This window comes from Ooceraea biroi, chromosome 1 (genome assembly GCF_003672135.1).
Source record: "Ooceraea biroi isolate clonal line C1 chromosome 1, Obir_v5.4, whole genome shotgun sequence".
NCBI classification, from domain to species: Eukaryota; Metazoa; Arthropoda; class Insecta; order Hymenoptera; family Formicidae; genus Ooceraea; species Ooceraea biroi.
The window spans coordinates 7,804,401-7,825,463 of record NC_039506.1 but is presented as its reverse complement, the minus strand read 5'-3'; the positions used below and the strand labels follow the sequence as shown (position 1 = coordinate 7,825,463).

General features: G+C 44.2%; 1 protein-coding gene and 1 long non-coding RNA gene across 4 annotated transcripts in view; one reads left to right on the top strand and one right to left on the bottom strand.

Moving 5' to 3' along the window:
• LOC105288137 overlaps positions 1 to 21,063 on the bottom strand; it is a 292,115-nt gene that overhangs the window by 258,640 nt on the left and 12,412 nt on the right. For 2 of the 3 annotated variants that reach the window (XM_011354156.3, XM_011354157.3), the window contains exon 2: positions 11,289 to 12,176. In XM_011354156.3, the coding sequence (XP_011352458.2) occupies positions 11,289 to 12,176 (888 nt within the window). Of the gene's footprint in view, positions 1 to 11,288; positions 12,177 to 17,089; positions 17,278 to 21,063 lie in introns of those variants that run through there. The other variant, XM_026972322.1, reaches the window with a different exon arrangement.
• Positions 17,431 to 20,862, top strand: LOC105288132. The gene is made up of 2 exons (XR_895550.3): positions 17,431 to 19,344; positions 20,127 to 20,862. It is a non-coding gene; the product is annotated as an uncharacterized LOC105288132 (long non-coding RNA).

Genomic DNA, 21,063 nt, shown 5'->3' with positions numbered 1-21,063 from the left:
AGGCAATATAAAAAATAATGATAACAACAACTCAGAACTTCGCGGAAAAAGAAAAAATTTCTAAGGCTAGAACTTTTTCATTTCTGAGTTTACAGTATTTTTAATAGCAGAGAACTCTAGGCAATATAAAGTAAATTATTTTCCCTTGCAGTTGGCCTTCAGTGATCTTGAATGATTTTGACCCGTAGATCAATGTGCGCATCTTCAAACGCTCTACTAGATGGTACGTAAAAAAAACATCATACCATTTAAAAAAACGAAGTTGACCTTCATATGACCTCTACGCGTCCTAATAAAAAACTATTTAGATCAAATTATGTGTCCCTCGAAACCATGCAAGTTTGGTCCGACACACTTTTTTCTATCACCAATAACAGCTGAGATATTCAGGTGGCCTGTTTTTAGGTGCCTCACCCTGTATATTCCGAATTTTAAATTGCTTAAAACTGTCAAAAATATATTATATTCCAAATTATTTACTACTTATGCGTATCAATAAGAGTAATCAAATTATCATTATTTTTCTTAAATAATTTATGAATTAAAAAGATTCTTAGATATTTCATGTGGAATTTTTTGTGCAAGCAAATGTTTTATACATTATGTTTATGTAGAATTCAACAAAATTTTCTGTGATTATCCATTCTGTGTGTAACTCGTGTTTCCTTCTCTGAGAACAACCGTTTAGCTCCTTCCTCACGGTAGACCACTTCGCATTAGCACTCGAGCACGTGAATACACGACAGTAAATCACAGTTTGTCTATTCACGCGAGTAAATACATTAATAAGAAACGTGTGCCCATAAGGTAGACGATTAAAACCGCCGGCACGTGAATCGTGGTTAATTTATATACGGACACAGACACTGCGCGTAACCGTTTCCTCCCCTACGATTCCCTGCAGGAGGAGCACGCTTCCCCTAATAAGCCCTTTATGCAACGCCGGTCTACCCTTTTCCCATAAATTTCGGGTGACCAAATATTGGTACTGACGAACCGACTCGTGTCGACCTATTATGATCGGCACACCCCCTGGGACAGTACATGTCGGGGTATCGTGCAGCGCGTGATATATATATATATATGAGTTTTCTTTATTTTATTTACATATTTTAAAGAAAATGCCATTAATTTTTCATAATCGATCGTGAACTTTTGATACAAGCGCTGTCGCATAAAATAATACCATTTGTTGCTGTTAAATTGTCTAGAAAATTCTCATGCAATTTTCTCGGCGGTTGCTTGATATCTTAGGCATTAGTTATTCCGGCGAAAGAGCTCCAGAAAAAATTCCGTTTGGGTAAACTCTACATGAATTTAAATGAAGAATGCTATCCAGAGCACTGCGGGCACATGCAGTCACGATGCGGTCGAATTTTTTGCGTGCACGCGTCGCACGTACCCGCCACATCCGGTTTTGCTCTCGAGCATCCAGATCCCACGTGAAACCCTCGATCGGCGGCGATGTTTCTCCGAAAAGACAAGTCTCGTGCCCGGCACTCAGCACTCCGCCGATCGCGGCGTTATGGTCGCCCGTCCGTCCGCACGCACCATGAGGGCGGAAATACGTGGGCGATCAGGCGCACGTATAATGGTTACACCGTACGTCGCTCTCCTCGTCCTCCCCTGCCCCTTGTTTCTCGTGTATGCCCTCGCTAAACCTCGATGTTTATGCACTCCAGCGCGGCTGCGATGCGGCTCGATATAATGCACCCACATCAGACGCGAGACGGCACAGCCACTTGTCCACCACGGTATTCGAATCTCGGTGGGAAAGCGATGCCGGGGGAGATAGCGCCAATGGCGCAATCGACATTTCGCAAAAGACTGCGTCGCTTTTATCGGAGGTATGCGGCGGACTGCTCGCGCAAATTGGAATCTCGCTGGAACACGTTTGAACATACGACTGTTTATGGAGATCTAAGTCGTGGTGATATTGTGTCGATTTTATCCGACCAATCGAGGAAAGACTTGGGAAATTAAGAAAAAAATTGTGCAACGTCTGGAGTCGAGTCTGTCATTGATTTGTATAAATCTGTAGTTACGTATATAAAGCGGCATAAATATAAGTCAAGCTATTATTCAGCAAAAGGAAAAAATTTAATAAATAAAATAATGTAATAAAATATAATATACACACATATACAAGAAAAGATTCAAGTTACTTAATAAAATAATTTGACAAAATGCATTGATTTGCTGTATTAGTTGTCGCGAGTCTAATTTTCCAATCTTCTTCGCCTTCGGAGTGTTTCTCACGCGGAAAATGTTCACGTGCGAGAGACCTCTCTCTCTCTTCCCTCTCTCTTGAGCAATTTTCTTCAGGCTATTCGTGAGTCTGTGATATTGAAGGTCCGCAATGAACAATCCGACAGATGTAACCGTACGCCCCGACCTCGGCGATGACGTGAGCCATTAATTACCGGAAACGTGACCCGCTCGGGACGCGCGACGGTGACATGCGGCAACGGCGACGGCGATACGGCATACGCGAGATCGGATGCGGCATGAAAGATATCGCCGTATCACGACTATCACGAGAGATCCACTCGCGCGCGGGCGCGACGAGAGGCGTCCGCTGTCAAATCACTTTCTCTCGCTGAACACGTCCCGGTCGATTCTCATCTGTCAGAGCAGGGGCGCTAACGGGCGAACTGATGCGCTTTCGATCCCGCCTGGGACCACGACGTCCGGAAATCGATGGATCGTGCCGTCGCGCAAGAAACGTCCGGAGAACGAGGGACACGTTCTCCTTTTAAAGTTGTGCGATGAATATATGATGAATGTATGATGGATTGGGAGGAAAGAAGCCTACATACTCGTACGTCTAAAATCAATTCTTCGAAAACAACACGTTTGAAAAGACTTGTATCATATATGTTTATGTTTCATGAAAGTAGGGAATAGTTGTTAATATAAATAGAAATTTTATCTATATGCTGCTCTCGATTTTTATAAGCAAAACCGATTTCAGAAGAAACTCTACGAAGGATGGTCCGAGCTAATGGATTTTTCGTGAATTAAAGATTGAAAAGCGCACATCAATGGACAAGATACCATTCGCGACTATTCTCGGTTAATCGGAAAGAAAAGACAGTCGGCCAAGCGGAATCAATTGTGATGCTCGCGGTACGGACGCGTGCGGTAAGCCGCAGCGTCGCTTTAGCGCGTATCATGAATACGAAAACGGCCAGTAGACCGCGAAATTTAATTGGTTATTAGTTGTCCGCCGCCTCGCGTCTCTAACCCCGAGAACAGGAAAAGCCTGCAACCTTGAAAGTCGATCCCGAACCAGCCACTTCGACCGGCATGGCGGTTGAACACGATGTGAAACACGTAACGCACGCTGCTTCTTGATTCGACTCGAGCCGCGGCAAACACGATGTAAAACATATATTTAACGGTAGTCGGGTACTGTAGCGAGAGGATTGTAATCGAATATGTTTAAAATGGTGGGTATCGGGTGTTGCTGTTCCGCACAAGTCGGGGAATATTAATGACGAGAGCACCACACGCAGCTCGACGTCGTTTCGAGAAAGTTCGTCGGACTTTCGTTCTCTTCGCGTGGCCGCGCAAATCGCGCAAAAACGTAACTGCCGCGACTGCAAGGACGTCTTATGCAACTAAGGCCCGTTTCTACCAATGTCGCTTAACTTTAACCGTAGTTTAATTCACTCTTCGTCTCTTTCTAAGGCAGGTAGTTAGAAAGAGAAGAAGAGTAAGTTAAACTATAGTTAAAGTTAAGCGACAGTAGTAAAACAATGGCCCTAAAAATGGGCCTAAGCTCGCCAACTGGTGAGAAGTGGAGAAGGTGCTTCTAATCGCCCTGTTCTCCCGATTCCGATTCAATTTTGCGATCGATCAATCATATGCATCCGTAAAACTCCAGGAAGGTCTGCGTACAAGTTTTGCACGAGTAACAGAGAGAAATATTTTAGAATTTATTCATTCAGTTGTTTGATGACGCTTCTACTGAGTAAGAAGGAAGAGTACACGCAAACGTGTTACCACAGACACACACCAAGGAAATTATATTTGGACGATTACCGTTAATATGATTGTATTATAGGAAACGAGAGGCTAATAACTCCGTGTGAATGCCGATCGAGAGGTCAGTCGGTTAAGTTTAACCGAGAGAATAAGCATAGACATTAGCGGAATTATTCCATTTAATTTATCTCTCCCTTATCGCGCGAAGATTTACTGCTAGAAATTTCAGTCGTATCGAGAAAGTTTCTAAACCCGATACACGGAGTTCTTCTATGAAATACGAATGTTCAATGTATATCGAAATATTTTATCCTACAACTAATGTTCTTTCGAATTGCGTGCATGAGAGCTTTCATTACGATTATTTATCCATTAATTGGGATGACATTTCATTTATTGGTATTGCAATCTTCCTGTCCTTCATCTTCTCATCGTGAGAAACGGTCTCAGCCAATCGTCGCGTTTTTCGTTTCTAGCAAGCTCGTCGATTGTTCGTTTGCTCGTTGCGACATGATTCTACAATTACAAAGCGAACGACCCTTTGGGTACGCAAGAGCATAACCCGGAAATCGGGTCGACATCGGGTCCCGATAGCATATATGTCGGGGTCGCGGAACGTTGACACCTTTATTATCGTCGGCGCCTCGGGTTGCGATCGTCAGGAAGACATTGTTGTCCGCGCTCTCCGACACGCTCCGGCGAAAGTCCCCGGGAGAAAGAATGGTCCGCTAAACTATATACCGATCGGAAGTCACGCGGAATAATCTCAGGTCGGCCTGTCGCTCTCGAGAGAATCGCGCGCCGCGATCCGATCGCAGCACTGGCAAGCACCGATGATCTTCGCCTGCGCGCTAGAGTACCAGTTACGTTCAATAAGAGAACAATCGTTTATTCGACCTTACTCCTCCGAGACGCCGAAATAAAGAAGCTAGAGAGAAACTCGGTCGAGCCTGATCTCGGTACATCTCGGAGGGAAAAAAGCGGCAAGAGGATTTTCAGCCTTTGTGCCAGATGAATCGCGCAGTATCTTGCAGTAGGGATGATGCCTTCCTCTACAAATTGCATTGATTATTTGGTAAAGATGTCTCGGAGAGACATATCTCATCGAGGAAATAAATTAGGGGAAAGAGGTACTGCAGGAGTACGTGCTGCGGTTGCTTCCTTCTCCTCCTCCTTCTTCTTCAGAGAGAACGATCCATTTTCGCAATAACAACACAAACCCTATACCAGATCGCCGAAGAAAGCGATGAAGACTGGAGGACCCAATAAACCTACATCGGACTTGTATTACCTTTCATTTGATGAGATCGCATAAAAAGTTGTTAGATTATTACAGTACGCTTTCGAAACGCAGGAGAATCTTTTAAAAATGTATTTCGTGATGCAATAAAGGACGTCGAGAAGAAATCACGATGGTTCTTTCGCAATTGTGGTAAATTACGAACGTTCTCGATATCTTAATCCCCCTCCCCGATAAATTGACCGAAGGACATCGTAAATATAATTGACGACGCACTCGAGAAGTCACGATCCAGAATTATAATATAAAAAAGCCGTAATCCGAAATGATTACAGTGTATCGAGAGAGGCAATGTTCTGTCTCTGAACACAAATACCCATGAGTGTGAACGCATGCGTTCGCAAATCGGCTTCCTCGACAACTTACGACCGCACATATTGATGAAGCACGCAGCCGAAGAAAGCACAGTGGACGATGGTGATGGTTGTGGTGGTGGTGGTGATAGTGGTGGTGGTGGTGGTGGCGGTGGCGGCAGCATAAAACCGTCATTACCGCCAATTACAATAAATCCCGCGCCGCGTATTCTCCGCTTATCGTTTCCCGCGCGTCTATTCTAGAGGTGCGGCTTAATCTATAATCCGACATGAAGGTAATGGGGCATAGATATACGGGATGTCCTGAGAATACCAGTGCACATATTAACAACGTGCACGTGACACTACATGAAATAAAAAGAATTATAGTTTTCTCAATGTCAATATATTAATTGCGCTTTCTCCAGCTACGGGCTCTTAAAAGTTGAACAATTTTGAGCCAATTGAGCGCCATAGATATATTACCAGATAACAAAACCTTATTTTCTATCAAGTTTACTCATCATGACATTCAACATTGAAGATTCAGATCAAAATAACAATAATATATCTTTTGTCAAAAATGTTCAGTTTTCAAACAAATTTTCATTCTGCAAAAGAGCTCAGCAGCTGTCTCGTTAGGATGTACCGTAAATTTCGAGACACTCCGTATAAGTGCGTGTCTCAAGGGAGAGACTCTCACGCCAGGAAAACGGGACGAAACAGGCGGCGGAGACGCAGAGAGGAACAGAACGAGGAACCGGCAAAAAGAGAGAAGAAAGCGGGTGTGTGCAGTGAAAAAGAGAGAGAAAGAGAGAGAGCACAACTGGCGCGGCGGCACGCGGGTAATCATTTTCCGTGGCTACACTTTCACGACTGATGATCGGGTAGCGTTTCAGCGACGATCGGCACCAGCCGACCAGCCAGATTTACGCCACCCTGTAATGTGCGTGCATGCGTGCGTGCGTGAATGCGAGAGTGCGTGCACGCCGCGCCGGAACTCGCGAGCGCGGTGAACGCAACGCGCGCACAAGCTAATGCTGGTGTAAACGCAACCACCTCGCTTAACGCGGAGCTCCGCTACACACTGCCTCGAGACCTCGCCGTCGCTCGTTTAAAGACAAGTGGAATGAACTCGCACGCACCCATGGGACTTCCGCGTCTTTCCGAGGTGCGTTAGCTCGCCCGCTGGTAGAACCGGGTTCCGCTATATGTAGATGATTACTGATTACTCTAGATTGTAGTCGAACGTCGGTCGATCGATCGATCGATTTCGAATGCGCGCGAAGTGTAACGTCACGGTGAAATTGTGATTCTGTTAGTTACGCTAAAGTTCTTTTATCGAAGTAAAAATGCGAAGTAAAAATCTTCGGTTTATCAGTAACCCATGATTAAACTTAAGCTCAGGTACATTGAGATATTATTTGCATTTGAAGTTCTTGCGCTGAAAGGATATCGTTAATTTATTATTATTGCTGTACTTGTTACGTGTAGTAATTTTTTTAATTCTTGCTCGATGTTGAGATTATTAGACACCTATGTGAGATTGATATCCACGCGAGAATGAGAATTTACGTCCTCAGTCTGTAACGGATGTTTTGAGCCATCAACGGTGATAGCCACTTATCCTCTCAGAGTTCGGCTCAATTACCGTAGAAATGGAAGAGAACCGACGTTTTGCACATGGTGAACATTATTATCATTAACCCGTTATTTATTAGACACTTTGCTAAAATTCTCTCAAGTGCACATAAAATCGTAAACTGTGATTTTTCTAACCATTCTAAGTTCTCGCTACGTTACACCTTAAAAAGGCTTATTATGATCTAATCTTACACATTACAACTTTATGTATAGCATAGCAATAATTACAACTTATCTTATTATCTTGTTATCCTGGGTTTTTTAATGGAAAAATTTCTAATATAAGGGATGATACGTGTTATTTTTTATTCGTAAGTAGGTGACTGAAAAGCACCAGAAGCGGGATTAACAAAACACATTTTTCGTTCTCTTATTCAGAAAATACATTATTTAGAAAACAGCATGAGTATGCAAACTAACGATATTCACAGTTCCAATAACGTTCATGGACAGATGATCGATGGTCAAGTTATGAGGAAAGCTGTTTTTAATGTCCCGCTGATACTTGCCAATATTGATAACACTATATTTTCATTTTTATTAATTCATGACATGAAAACTTTCATATTTTACTTTAATCTGTCCACTTCTAACTCGTGCAATTCACCAAATCTTCGTTAAATGTGCTGGAATAAAATGATGCAAACGCGTTTCTTTCCACATCACAATATTTGCATAAATCCATAAGTTTTTCAATTCTTCAATGCAACGCGTTTTCTTGAAAAAGCGCGTAATTGACTCAACTAATTATATGAAGTCAGGACAGAAATTTGGCAAACTATTGGGTCATTAAATATGAAACTTTACAAATGTAAAAGCGCCATCTTCAACATTTGTTATCTCAAATTTGGCGCCAGACGTCAGTATCAGGTTAGGTTAGTGTGATAGATGTATGTTCGCTCTTCAAATGTCATATTTGTTTGTTCAAATATCTTCATTAGTTTTTATTGGTGGATTCTTTTTTATAGAACTATGGAAAAGTCCAAAATTCGTGTGATTTATGAATATGAGTTCCGCCGTGGAACCACAGTGTCGGAGACAGCTCGTAATATCAACGCTGTATTTGGTGAAGGTTCAACTACTAAAGCAACGGTGGGCAATTGGTTCAAAAACTTCAGAGATGGAGATTTCAGCCTCGCTAATGAGCCATGTGGAAGACCAAAGACGAAGGTGGATAATGATCACTTGAGAGCGTAGTAGAGTCCGATCATCTCAAGTACACGTGAATTGGCATCGATTTCAATGTTTCCATACCCCCACATATTGGTTCATTTAGCTGCAATTGGTAAGATAAAGAAGTTGGACAAATGGTCCCGCACGAATTGACCGATGCGCAGCAGGCGCAACGTCTAGAGACTTCCCTTTCTTTGCTTTCCTGTCACAAAAATGAATCTTTTTTGAATCGAATTGTGACCTGCGATGAAAAGTGGATACTCTACGACAATCGTAAACGCTCACATCAGTGGCTGAACGCTGATGAACCACCGAGACATCAGCGAAACCCAACATTACACAGAAGAAGCTTATGGTGACTGTTTGGTGTCCAGGCAGGTGTTATCTACTACAACTTTATGAAACCTCGTACATCGATAACGGTGAAGTTATTGCAAGCAACTGGACGAAATGATGCAACAACTTGCTATTAACAACCGAAATTGGTCAATCGGTCAATGCAATCCTGTTACATGATAATGCTTGACCGCACACTGCATGACTGACCGTGGCAAAGCTACAGGAGTTGGAATTGGAAACTCTCCGTCATCCACCATATTCACCAGATCTATCACCTACCGACTATCACTTCTTCCGGAATTTGGACAACTTCTCGGTGGGAAAATTCTTCAATTCTCAACAGGCAGTCGAAACAGCCTTCCGCGACTTCATCGATTCCCGTACTCCTGGCTTCTATAGTAGAGGCATAGACCAACTACCACTAAAATGGCAGAAGTGTGTAGATAACATGGGCGCATACTTCGATTGAAAATAAATCATGTCCACGTGCCAAAAAATGCAAAAGTTTATGTTCTATTTGTAAAGTTTCATACTTAATGACCCAATACAGAGAAGGGGAAAGGGGGAAACAAAATGCAAGCGGAAATATTATTAGGAGCCTCGAATGACATTCCGGGGACTAAAAGGTAGATTGATCGAGGGTGCTAGTCGGATCCGCTACGGTTCTGCCTCTCTAGAAATCCCGGTGAAGAGCGGCGTGGCCGTCGATGCACGACGCCCGCGTTGGAATACACATGGTGACTCTCTGGCGACCGCGCAACCAGCCGTGATCCAGATAGATCACGTCCGATATAATTAATGAGCACGACCCGCAATTCCCATACACACCTCCGACTCACCGGGTCCGCCCTAACAAGTACCTCGACGAACCTAAGCTAACCCGTGCAGCCGCGCGGAATCGAACTGTTACATCCAAGATGGCACTATGTAGGTATCTAGGTGAGAGAGTCTGCGGGCGCTTCCTGCTCTCGCGATCTTTCCGGCAAAAATCGAGCAACGTCATCGCTGCGACATTACATTGTTTAATGTGACGATATCGTTATTTAATCGGATTACTTCGTTCGCGCAGCGCGTTTTCAGTCTACGGTGGTTCATTATTAGCCTCTTGTCACTTGAACTCTTAATCGCCTTTTACAATCACCTCTCTCACACTGAATAACGTTCTATTAAATTGGAATAAAAATACTACAAAGAACTACTCATTTCAAGAGAGAGAGAGAGAGAGAGAGGATCTGTATCCAATATAGATTCAGCGGATTGATTTCATTTCTCGTGAATTATACTGATGGGAATGAACGACTGAACATTGCATGCGAACTGCATCAATGCGGATAAGACAAGTGACTTTAGTTCCATGGGATGTACATAAATGCGAATAAGTCAAGTGGCGCGAGAGGGGCATGTCTCTGGACGAGGTCGTGCAGAGAAAGTTGAGATGCTTAAACTTTCAATCAGGATGTCATAAGCGAAGCAACGCTCCGTGTCCAATATATTCGTCGAGTCATGTCTCTTCGCGCGAATTGTCATCGGTGAGACACGATCGATAAAGGAGACAAATCCTGCGCATTACACCCATGCTAAAATTCCATTTCGCCGCATGCACGACTCGGTCGGCCGAATAAAGTCGGTGTCACGCGATTGGCCAGCACAATCGATATATGCATATTTATTTATAATGACGCTTCTATCTATCCCGATTTTCACTTGCCAGCAACTTCCTTCGTTATTTAGCACGCGAACTGCTTCTCACGCAATATTATCTGAACGGACATCTGGGTAGACACATTTCGCAATTATTTGACATACAAAAATTCTAACGATAAAATTACACGATTTTACGTCACGCGAGTTACATAGTTGCGTGCCGATAGTAAAGACGAAATTAAAAAAGAATATAACAAAAAAACAGAAATTCGGAATAAATTTTGTTCTAAATCAAAACAATGAGCTTCTGTTAATTAATATTAATTAATATTAATATTAGTATTTTACAGAAGATTTATACGTTGTTATATTTTATCCGATCAATTGCGCGGTGAATCCGGAATTGTATCCGATGAGACCGCTTGCTTGAGAGAGAAGGATCATCATTATAAATCAAATAACGAAAAATAAAGTGCTGTAAATCAACGCGAAGGAAAACGCAGGCACGCTGTATTTCTTCCTATCCGTGGAAAATATGTTCTAATCATTGTTAGTAGCGCCGTTAAGAACGGGAACATAAATTACGAACGAGGAAGCCTTGCTTTGTACGCAGTATACGTGTTGCAATTTGTTTTACTGCCGCATGCGCGGTAACTGTTGCTTGCGGTTTGTATATTCAAATGGACATTGTATGTATTAACATATTTAATATATGTGCACAGCTTCTCATTTGTAAAATTCAAAGTTTGCAAAACTCTCAAAATATAAATTGACATTTTCGCATATAATGATAATCATTTTTTTAATCAAAAACTGCAAAAATACTAATCCACTAACATGAATTTTTATGACACTTTCTATTTAATCATAAATTTTATGTACTGAAGTTTGTGAATAAAACTCACTGCGCAGAATGCAGGAACCGGTAAAGTTGCCTCCTCATCAGCTGCATCAATTAGCTCCTTCGACTTGCTTTCCTCTGCTGTGATAATCGTCAATTCCGTCGAAGCAGTTTCTGCTGCTTCTGGAGCTTCCGCAATCAATGTGTCGTTCGAATCGCACTTATCCAGGTTCGTATCACCCGTCGTCAACGTTTCAAGCGAGACCGTCACGTTCTTCGTCTCTTCATCGTGGAACTTCGATTCCTTCGTCGGGGTCTTCTTCTCTGGGCTAGGCTGGGGTTCCGGACTCGTGGTTCTTGCATCCTCGTATAGGGAGGTTCTGCTTCTGCTAAGATCAGCTCGACGATCTTCCTCCAGTAGCCTGGCGAGAGCCACGTCCGGAGTGCTCTCAAGGTTCTCGCTGCATGAGACTTGATTCCCTTCGAGCGTTTCCGTTGAAGGGTTTTCGACGAGTTCGCGGACCGAGTTCTCAAATCTCCCTTCGGGGAATTCCGTGTATTTCTCAGCAGGCTCGTCGCGAGCCTCTTGATGACTCGTGCAGGTCGAGACATCCTCCAAGTACCACGAGGTGCAGTTCTCCTGGCGTTTCTTCTCCGTGACGCTCTCGTCACCTTTCGACAACGCGCCCTTGCACTTTCGCAAGTAGTTTTTCACTTTCTTCGTCTTGCTCTTCCTGGTCTCCTGGCTGCGCGGCAAGTTACTGCTCGCATCCACAGTGTCAGCTACATCCGCGGAGACCTCTGCAGATTTCAACTGCATCTTCTCGAAGTCCTGCGACTCCTTTGTTTTGGAATCGACGGTATCGTCGAAGCAGACGCACGGATCTTGCTGGTCGGCAGCCAGGGTCCATGTCTCTTCCTTCTCCGGCGGCCGGCGATCCGCCGGTATCACCTGAAACGGCAATAAATTCAATTCATGATGTATATTACCTTCGGGAAGTATTAGAAGCACTTAAGTTTATGGGTTCGTTAATTGCACGAGTTCTCCATCGTCGCTACTTCTATCGTGCTTCTGTATCATCATAAATCTAGCGAATTGATAGATCAGGAAGCGGAAGCTCTCCTACAATAAGCCCGCGTTGCTGATCAATTTACGACTGATTGATTTACATAATTGATGGGGAAAAAAGAGTCGCGAATGCTGCGCGGGCTAGAAAAGTCAAGCCAGCTCGAGGGCGAGATGAAGGGGATACCGGTGACCGTTGCGGTCACTCGATCACTTTCGTAATAGGTTAGATCGCTCTGTTAGGTAGCAGGGTCAGGCCAGGCACAACTATAACGGCGACGCAACTGTCCGGTCAGTTACGTCGCGGCGTATAAAACAATAGGCTCGCAGTAAACATCGACGACGACAACGCCGCCGTCGGCTAATATCAACCCCGAAGCCGCGCATAACGATGACATTTTACGCCGCGGCTCTGCGGAGCGTGCGCCCATAATACCGCCGGGAATACAACTTCCTCCCGTAATATCTCCGATTTCATAATGCGTCGCGGTCCCTCGGTTTCCGGCTCTCTGAAATACGGCGATGCGCCGCTCCCGAAGACGTGAGTCATCGCGCGAGTTCCGCACTCGCGCGCGCGAACGCGGAGTGCTCCAGCTACTTCTCAGCTCGCATTGGCGTGATACGGGATAAGAGATGGCATGAAATCCGCGGATCCTTTGTGAAAGTAATGAGAAAAAAAGGATCAATTACGACTCAAACGTAACTATAACAATTGATTAAACATCATCTCGAAAAATATAATATATACATATTAACAGCAAGCGTTCTAGAGATATCTTTAACAGCTCAGGTAACATTCTCTCTCTTTCTCTCTTCCTCTCTCGCAATAACATATTTACACTGGTTTACACTGATATGGAGGTATTATCATGTGTTTATATGCTCACAAGGTCTTAGATCTCAATAGACTTTTATCTTCTTATTGCGATTTTATATTGTGAGGAGCCTTCTCATTTACTCTATTCCTCTACAGGCAATTTCAAGCACGTGGGAATAGAAAAATCGTATAAAAAGTGCTGGCAAAAAACAAGTATGTATTCAAGGAATGCATACCTTTCAGAAGAAATGAGAGACATTGACAATGTACTACTGCACCGTCGTTACTTTGAATGTTCGCTCAACGTTTCTAATGTCCCAAAAACCATTCATGAAAACCAAATGAAATCGCGAATCCATTTATTCTTCTACTACTCCTATCAATTACTTTTTAGAAATATTTGATTGATGATTTTTGCGGTTTTGAGTGACACGCAGCAGTTTTGACATCCAGAAAGGAATCATCACTGTCTATATTCTGCGCAATCTCGACTTCAACCTTCCATGCAAACGCGCGAAAGTTACGGACGGGTATCCGTCCCTGAGTAAATCTTAGACTAGCGGATGTTCGCATGTTTTTGCAATGGGCAAAAATAGCCACGCGAGCCGGAGATCGACAGCGGCCGGAGCTGGTTTTGTATCGTTTCCCCGCGGAGGGAAGGAGGACCCCGTCGAGGGACCGACGAGAGATTGAATCTCCACGATGATGCGATAGTGAGATGAGGCGTGGGAGCGAGTCGGGCTAATCCTTCGTAGCAGCTCTCATTCGGCGCGCGCATGTCTTCCCCGTTTGCCAGCCGTTCCTGTACCATCAAGAGGGAAAGTTCCTCGAGTGTCTGTGGCCTTTCCTCGCGCGTCGCATCGAGCGGAAAAGTGCACTTGCGCGCGCGCGCGCACGAGGAGTATATCGAGGGCAGAGCAGAGAACAGAGCGCAATGCCGAAGCTGTTCACTGCGGCACACAAAACGACTAAAACGACAAACCGCCAGCCAGCGGTTATCCTTTCTCTCTCTTTCTCTTGATTCCCATTCCCCCTTGATTTCTCGCTTTTGAGGCTCGATCGAGAGCGCGATTAGTACCTTAATCAAATTATTAACCGGCGGCGAACCGGTGCTTTTTCCTCCCTCGTAAATTCTGCTCTCGTTTCCCGTGGCGCGACCGTTAGATACTTTATTACAATGAGATCCGAACCTATTAGAGAGACTCGGAACAACCGGACGCTGGCCGGCTGGCCGATTAAATGAGTCGATCAACGATCCGTGTTAACCACCCCGGTAACCAATAATAATTACTCTTTTCTCTGCGCATATCCCGACCGTGCATATGTCGTGTACGTTATAATTCATTTTCTTCTTTTTTTTTGATATCGTGAAATCGGGTGCGCGCCTGGCTTTACGTCCTGCACAGGCTACCGCGACTGAACGGACGGCGTAACGCGATAAGCTATGGACGAGGGATGCACGTATGTATATCCGTATGACACGTGCGCGTATCGTCCAACCGTGGTTGCGCGATTTGCGCGCTGATCGTTCGTAGTCTACGGTAGTCCCGGTAACGAGAAGTCGCCGATCGTCAGCATATAAATGCCATATAAATGGCCATGCTGCAGTGGCTACATACGATTACTGCGCAACGTCATAAGGAGGAGTATGTACGGACGTGGATGAGGATAATTACGCAACTGGCACACACTCAGCCGCACAATGAAATATCATGTCATCGTGAACATTACGAAATACGCTCCTACGAGAAGCACTTAACCCCTGATTGGCGATGTAGCGTCCGGCGCGATCACGTACAGTTCATTAACGCCACGTGGAAAGAATATAAAGGAAATTGAGAAAAATCCGGTGATTGGTCATATATGGATGTGTGTGTGTGTCTGGACGTTTAATGAACAGTCTGTATCTACACATTATTTTGCTACATTAGCGCATTCTTCTTTGATCTATTGCCATTTTTTCATCGCTTGCTCCTTTTATTTTACCTGTTGTACTATATAATGTTAATTTTTCATAATTTTTCTTTTATTACGATTATTATTATTTTTATTAAACAGATATTATTATTATCTGTTTGTTTTAAAATACAACGATACGTCAATTTCTCGCAATAAAACATGAATGCATGTGCAACCTACCTATCATTCAAACGTCAAGACATCTATTATTCTGCCACATTGCAGAGAATCCGCGCACAACAACTTAGATATGCAAAACTAGAAGGTGCATTCCATCGCGATATGATATAATCATCAATTACGATCGCGATATTAGACGAACGTGCCGCCAGGACGCACGCGAAATAATAAATAATCCCCATTGCACGCGCGTACGATAAATCAATGCCTATCTTGGAGTGGCGTGATGTGCGATTCCAGGTGCGCTCGGTCGCGCGCGAAAGCATCCCCGAGCGCGAAGCGGAACGCATCTTTGAGAGGAGCATCTTTGACACGGGCCGCACCGAATCGTGCGCGAAAGGCGCGCGATTAATCTTCGTATCTTCGCGCGATTGCCGCGCGCAACCGTTCGCGCGCGATATCGGCAACAATGTTAATTAGTCCACGAGATAATTTATACTGTCGGCGTCCCGTCGCCGCCCAGAAGCGGAGCGGATTACGCTATAGGAAAGGACAGAGGAGCGCCCCGGACGCGAACGTAAATCACGGGCGGAGATGCAACGTACAGGGAGGAGGACCTTTGGGCTCTCCTCGTCTCGCTCGAGAGCATCGCCGGTTAAATATTGAATGAAGATCCCGTCCGCGCGCACGTGTACACGCATGCACGTGTGTACGTGTGTACATGTGTACGTACACCGGACACGATCAGCATACTGGACAGTCTCGGCCTCCTAGACGGTGTTACCGGTCAACGAAGCATACCACGGCGATAGCACCCACTTTATTACGGCGAACGTAAGTATGGGCGACGTATTTATCGGGCAGTGTTCGCACCGCTTACCTACTCCAGCTAGAACCATCGCGAAGGCAAAATTACGAGCCTAATCTGGACCTGCGAGCGAACGCGAGGAACACACACGACACGGCGTGAAGATTTCCATCCGAGTAATATGTTGACTACGACAGAGCGACAGAGCTTTGATAGCCGCTCGATAAGATGCAATTATTTATCGGCGGAGAATGTGCGTTTCGAGTATCTACGTGTTTGAAATCACGATATATCGAAAATGCAAAGAACATTGCTTTGATATCAAATACGCGAGTAGATGCGTATTTCTGCATTAATGCGGCGCGATGAATAAATGTTGATGTGCATCGTGGAAGAAGTCAGGATGATCTGATAAATGCGCACTGTACCTATCGAGGTTGTTGCCACTTTTCCATAAGCGGTGGAGCATCAAACTTCCGACACCGTCTGGCTCTTCAGCCGACAATCGATAAAAGCTCCATTATAAACGTCCGCAAGTATGGCGCAGAATTTCATTCACGAAACAAACGCCGGACATGTTATTACGGAAGAAATGTAGCTGGCGTGAGCTGCAGCGACCGGAGTTAAAGTTCGTTCTATCTCTGATTGATCTAAATCGAGTGACAGTTTAACGATGCGTGAAACTAACTTTACTCAGCAAACGTTCTACATCGACCAGTCTCCTCAACTTTATCACGAAGATCATGTATTTTAATTTACTTGCTACATATGCATTTATTTGATAATATTATTGTCATGTACAATTAACTGTGATACTATGCGCCAAATGTAATTTTACTTTAAATATACATTTTATACATTTTAAGAAGGAGCAGGAGGAATTTTGGAATTTTTTACGTGTCAGTCAATATGAAGTTAGAAGAAAATATTCTGTAAAACTCTTTGCTGCTACTCTTTCAGAAGCGCGGCTTTAAAGGAAACGGGAAATGTTATTACACGTGCTACGCGATTCAACTTAGCAAATGCGTGGCCAAGGACAAGGTAAACCTTTGAGATTTACAAAGGCATCATCGTTATTTGAGGGAGAAAGAGTACTTTGCTACGTGGTTGAAGTCTCCGTGGCTGCTGCGCGTCTGAGAGCATGGGTGGAAACTGTGGGGCGCACGCTAGGGTGGCGATCGATGTTAGCCCCACCCCGGTACAATCTAACAGGAAACGGAAGCAGTGCTCCGATCCATTTACACTCTAGATGGATAGACGATGATGCTTGAATCTACGAACAGAAACTGCGCTTCACATACACTAGATCCACTAACAATAATAATAATAATAATAATAATAATAATAATAATAATAATGCAAACATCAAGCCATTCTTTCGCGTATCAACGGGATTCAAAGAAAATGATTGATCTTTACACAAGAAGTGACAAGCAAAATAGGCTTCAAAGCTAGTGACAGCGAGAGCGAGGAATTCACGTTCCCTGAACGAAGCACTGCTATTTGCGCTCATAAATGCGAGTGTGGGCGTAGACCGTAAAAAATATGTTGACAGTGCCACTATGTCGACAGGGCTAGTACGCTGCTCGGTTGTCCCATGTATTTACCATGGCTCATAAAACCATCGAATTAGTCCGGGAAGCTAAATAAAAATTAGGTGAGTCTAAGAGTCGCGCGTAGAAATTCTCTCGCGTCTCTCTCTCTCTCTCTCTTTCTGTCTTTCTCTCGTGATGCTGATATTACCACCTCTAAAATTGCACCTCTGCATCGCTCTCACTCTCTCTGTCTCTCTTTTTCTCTCTCTCAATCAACGTAGGTGTACATCGCAATTATCAGCTGATCGGTAATCCTGTTGAAGTGCGTATTAAAACTCGCTCGAAAACGGAAGTCTTTGTTCGCGAATCAATATGAAACCATGTTTCCAAATTCACAGTGTCTGTCGGTTCTTTCACAGCGGGATTACCCGACGGGACTTAAATAGCTAACTGTGGACGCGATTATTGATTGCAAACTGCATCGACCCTCCTTTCACCCTCACCAACAGTGCCGAGCAATGGACGGTGCCGTTGGCCTACTTTGAACAAATGCGCACAAACGCGTCATAGCGGTTTGTAGTTGCGACTGCAATCCGCCTCACAATTTACTTGGCCGACGGAAAAATCCGCTTCGCTTGTGTTGACACAGCGCGCGCGGAATCGCCGTTGCAGTCATGTGTAATAGCTAATATCTATTTTCATTGATTTTCACCGCGCGCGCGTAACGCGAGGCCCTATCGCGAAATTGTGATCTGAAATTTTCACACGCGTATGGTTATCCCGTGTCGGCCGACACGGAGCGGACATAGGCCAAGGCAAGCGAGCCGATTCCAATTTGTGGTAGATCGCGGGCATACGATAAGTTTTCCATTATCCCGCGGTACTGAGAATTCGCGCACGGTGAACTGCCGTCGCCCGGGACTGACGTGCTCGACTGCATCGCGTTTCTCAAGTTTCACGTAAAAGGCCGTCTTCATCCCGCTTGTCCGAGTGCGCGGCTCGAGTTACCCGGGCTTCGATCGTCGGACATCGCCATTTGAATACCGAAGCGTCATTAAACGAGATAACGAGAGAGAGAGACCTGCCCATCTCGTCCGTGCGCTCTCGCGTGTGCGTGCGGAACCAACGCGGAAAGCCTTATTCGCATCGCGTCGCGTTCTGCTCGATTTGCACGCGCGCATAAATCTCATTTGGGACGACGAACGCGCAACAACGGCATAATGTGAAATCCGATTCGTTTCTATGATCATCGGCGCTCGGGTAAATCGAGCGCAGACGTTCGAACGTGACGACATCTCGAAAAACGTACGAAATCTCGTCACGCCTGTCGACTCTTCAAGATGTTCCTCAGGACAGCGTGGGAAAGAGGCGAGAAGGGCGCAGGGACATCGGGGCGCGCCTCCGCTCCTGCGACTCACGAGAGAGAGAGGGGAGGGGTGGAGAAAGAGAAAATGAGACACAGAGAGAGAGAGAGAGAGAGAGAGAGAGAGAGAGAGAAAGATCTGCCGAGACGCGAGATCGATTTATTGCTCGTTGCAGCACGGCCGGCACTCTCCGGTGAAATGTCGTCGCGAGCGGAGAGCTGCGCACGCGAAAGACGAGTAAAAATACCGTTTGCCCAAACGCGGCGATTATTTAGCCGACGTGGTGAACTGAACGTCAGATCGTGAGATAAGTCTGGCTATTATTTTCGATGCCCTTTCATTTCTTAAAAGACTCTCTCGCTGTAATAATCAGTACAATGCGCGACCGTACTGAATATTAACTGCGCTAATTAGTCAAGGTTAAATTGCTCAGCGAGGGATGATCAGCGAGGTGAGATGAAGAAGAGAAAAGAGGACGTTATCACTGCAGCAACTGCACAACGACAAATATGAACGAAGAATTGACGTTCAAATGTCTATTTGATTTTTAATCTTCCACGAGCTTTTCTGCCATAACACCTTTACAGTTGAATTTCAAGATACCAAATATATGAAATATCGTTGCAATATCGCGACGTCATCGCGTGTACTTTGGTCGCGGAAATGACGGTGTGCATTTGCTTAAGTGCAACGTAATTTCCTACGCATCGGCCCGCCTCATTTGCCTCGATAATAAATGGTCAGATATCGCAACCACTTTCGTCTCTATTATTCGATACATGATCGCGCATCCGTACGTCGGCGAACGTCTATTCTTTATACTTATTATCGAATGAATCGAACTGTCAGTTTGCGGAAGCGGTAGTTAATCTTCTAATGCAATCTGTAGTCGAAACGATATCCCATTTGTTTCGTATATAATTTTCTTAACGCGCAATATATATATAAAATAATTTTATATAAACAGCTGATGTAATAAATAGCGTAAGTTTCTTCTAATAATATACAGCAGAGTTCTTGTTAACTTCTGTACTTACAATTTTTTCATATAAGCAATTTTTCCAACGAGAACGTCAACTTTAAGCTCACCAGACAATCCGCCTGTATAATGGATATGATATCTGTGAATTTTCGAGAAATCTAATCTAAATTCGAGAAATCTCTACAGGTGTGGAGAGCGATGATACGAGCGGCGTATCTCATGTCATTAAACAGCATATCATGACATTACAGGAAGTAACGGAATATCACCGAGGACTCCTAGCTTCGCACGTGTTTGGTAGGAATGCCAGACGAGCTGAAATTCGAGAGACAATGGCTGGTATGTTCCGTACCACTGAGAATAAAAACGGCGGAAATGAAACTCTGAATATCTGCGCGAAGCACGCACCGCGCGGATCCTTAATTTCTCTTAAAGGCAATTATCCATTTCCGACCGTCTCACTCGCCCGGTAACTAATAGGTCATCATTATAGCGGCACTTGATGTCTCTATTATTCCGAACCGTACGTTTACATCTATGTATGTGCGAAAAAGAGCGACCTGCTACTGATGTACCGTCACACTGTAATCGTTCCGCGGGTCAATAAGTCGCTTTTTATGCGAACGGTGATTTGTAATCGCAGCTCGCTTGTATTCGTTGCGTCTCAGAATCTGGTTAATCGTGCTTTTAACCGACCGGCTCACATGTGTTTGCTTTCTACCAAGATTACTAACATGATTGAGGAATGAGAGAAATCGTCAATAGTTTTAATAAATTCTAAATTGAAAAATTTGAAACGTCTACACATGAATAATGCAATTACATTAAAAAATGTCACACATTTAATACGATTTAAGAAATAAACTACAATTTTATATATATCGTTTTTACAATTTTAGATTTAACGAATAAATAAAATAAAATTCTCGGTAGTGCAATATTTATGTAAAAGCTATATCTGCAATACAAAGCTATATGTAGAGTAAACAAAATTGTAGATTTAATTCACGACGTACACATATCGGCGAATTAAAAATTGCCACCAGGCAAATTGTCAGATAAAACGAAGCCATACTCGTGATTTCGGACATACGCAGCACAAACGCCGAAAACGTGCTATCTTTGTGAAACGAACAAATAAATAGTTGTATCGTTACAAAGGAACAAAGGATCGAGAAGAACCGCGAG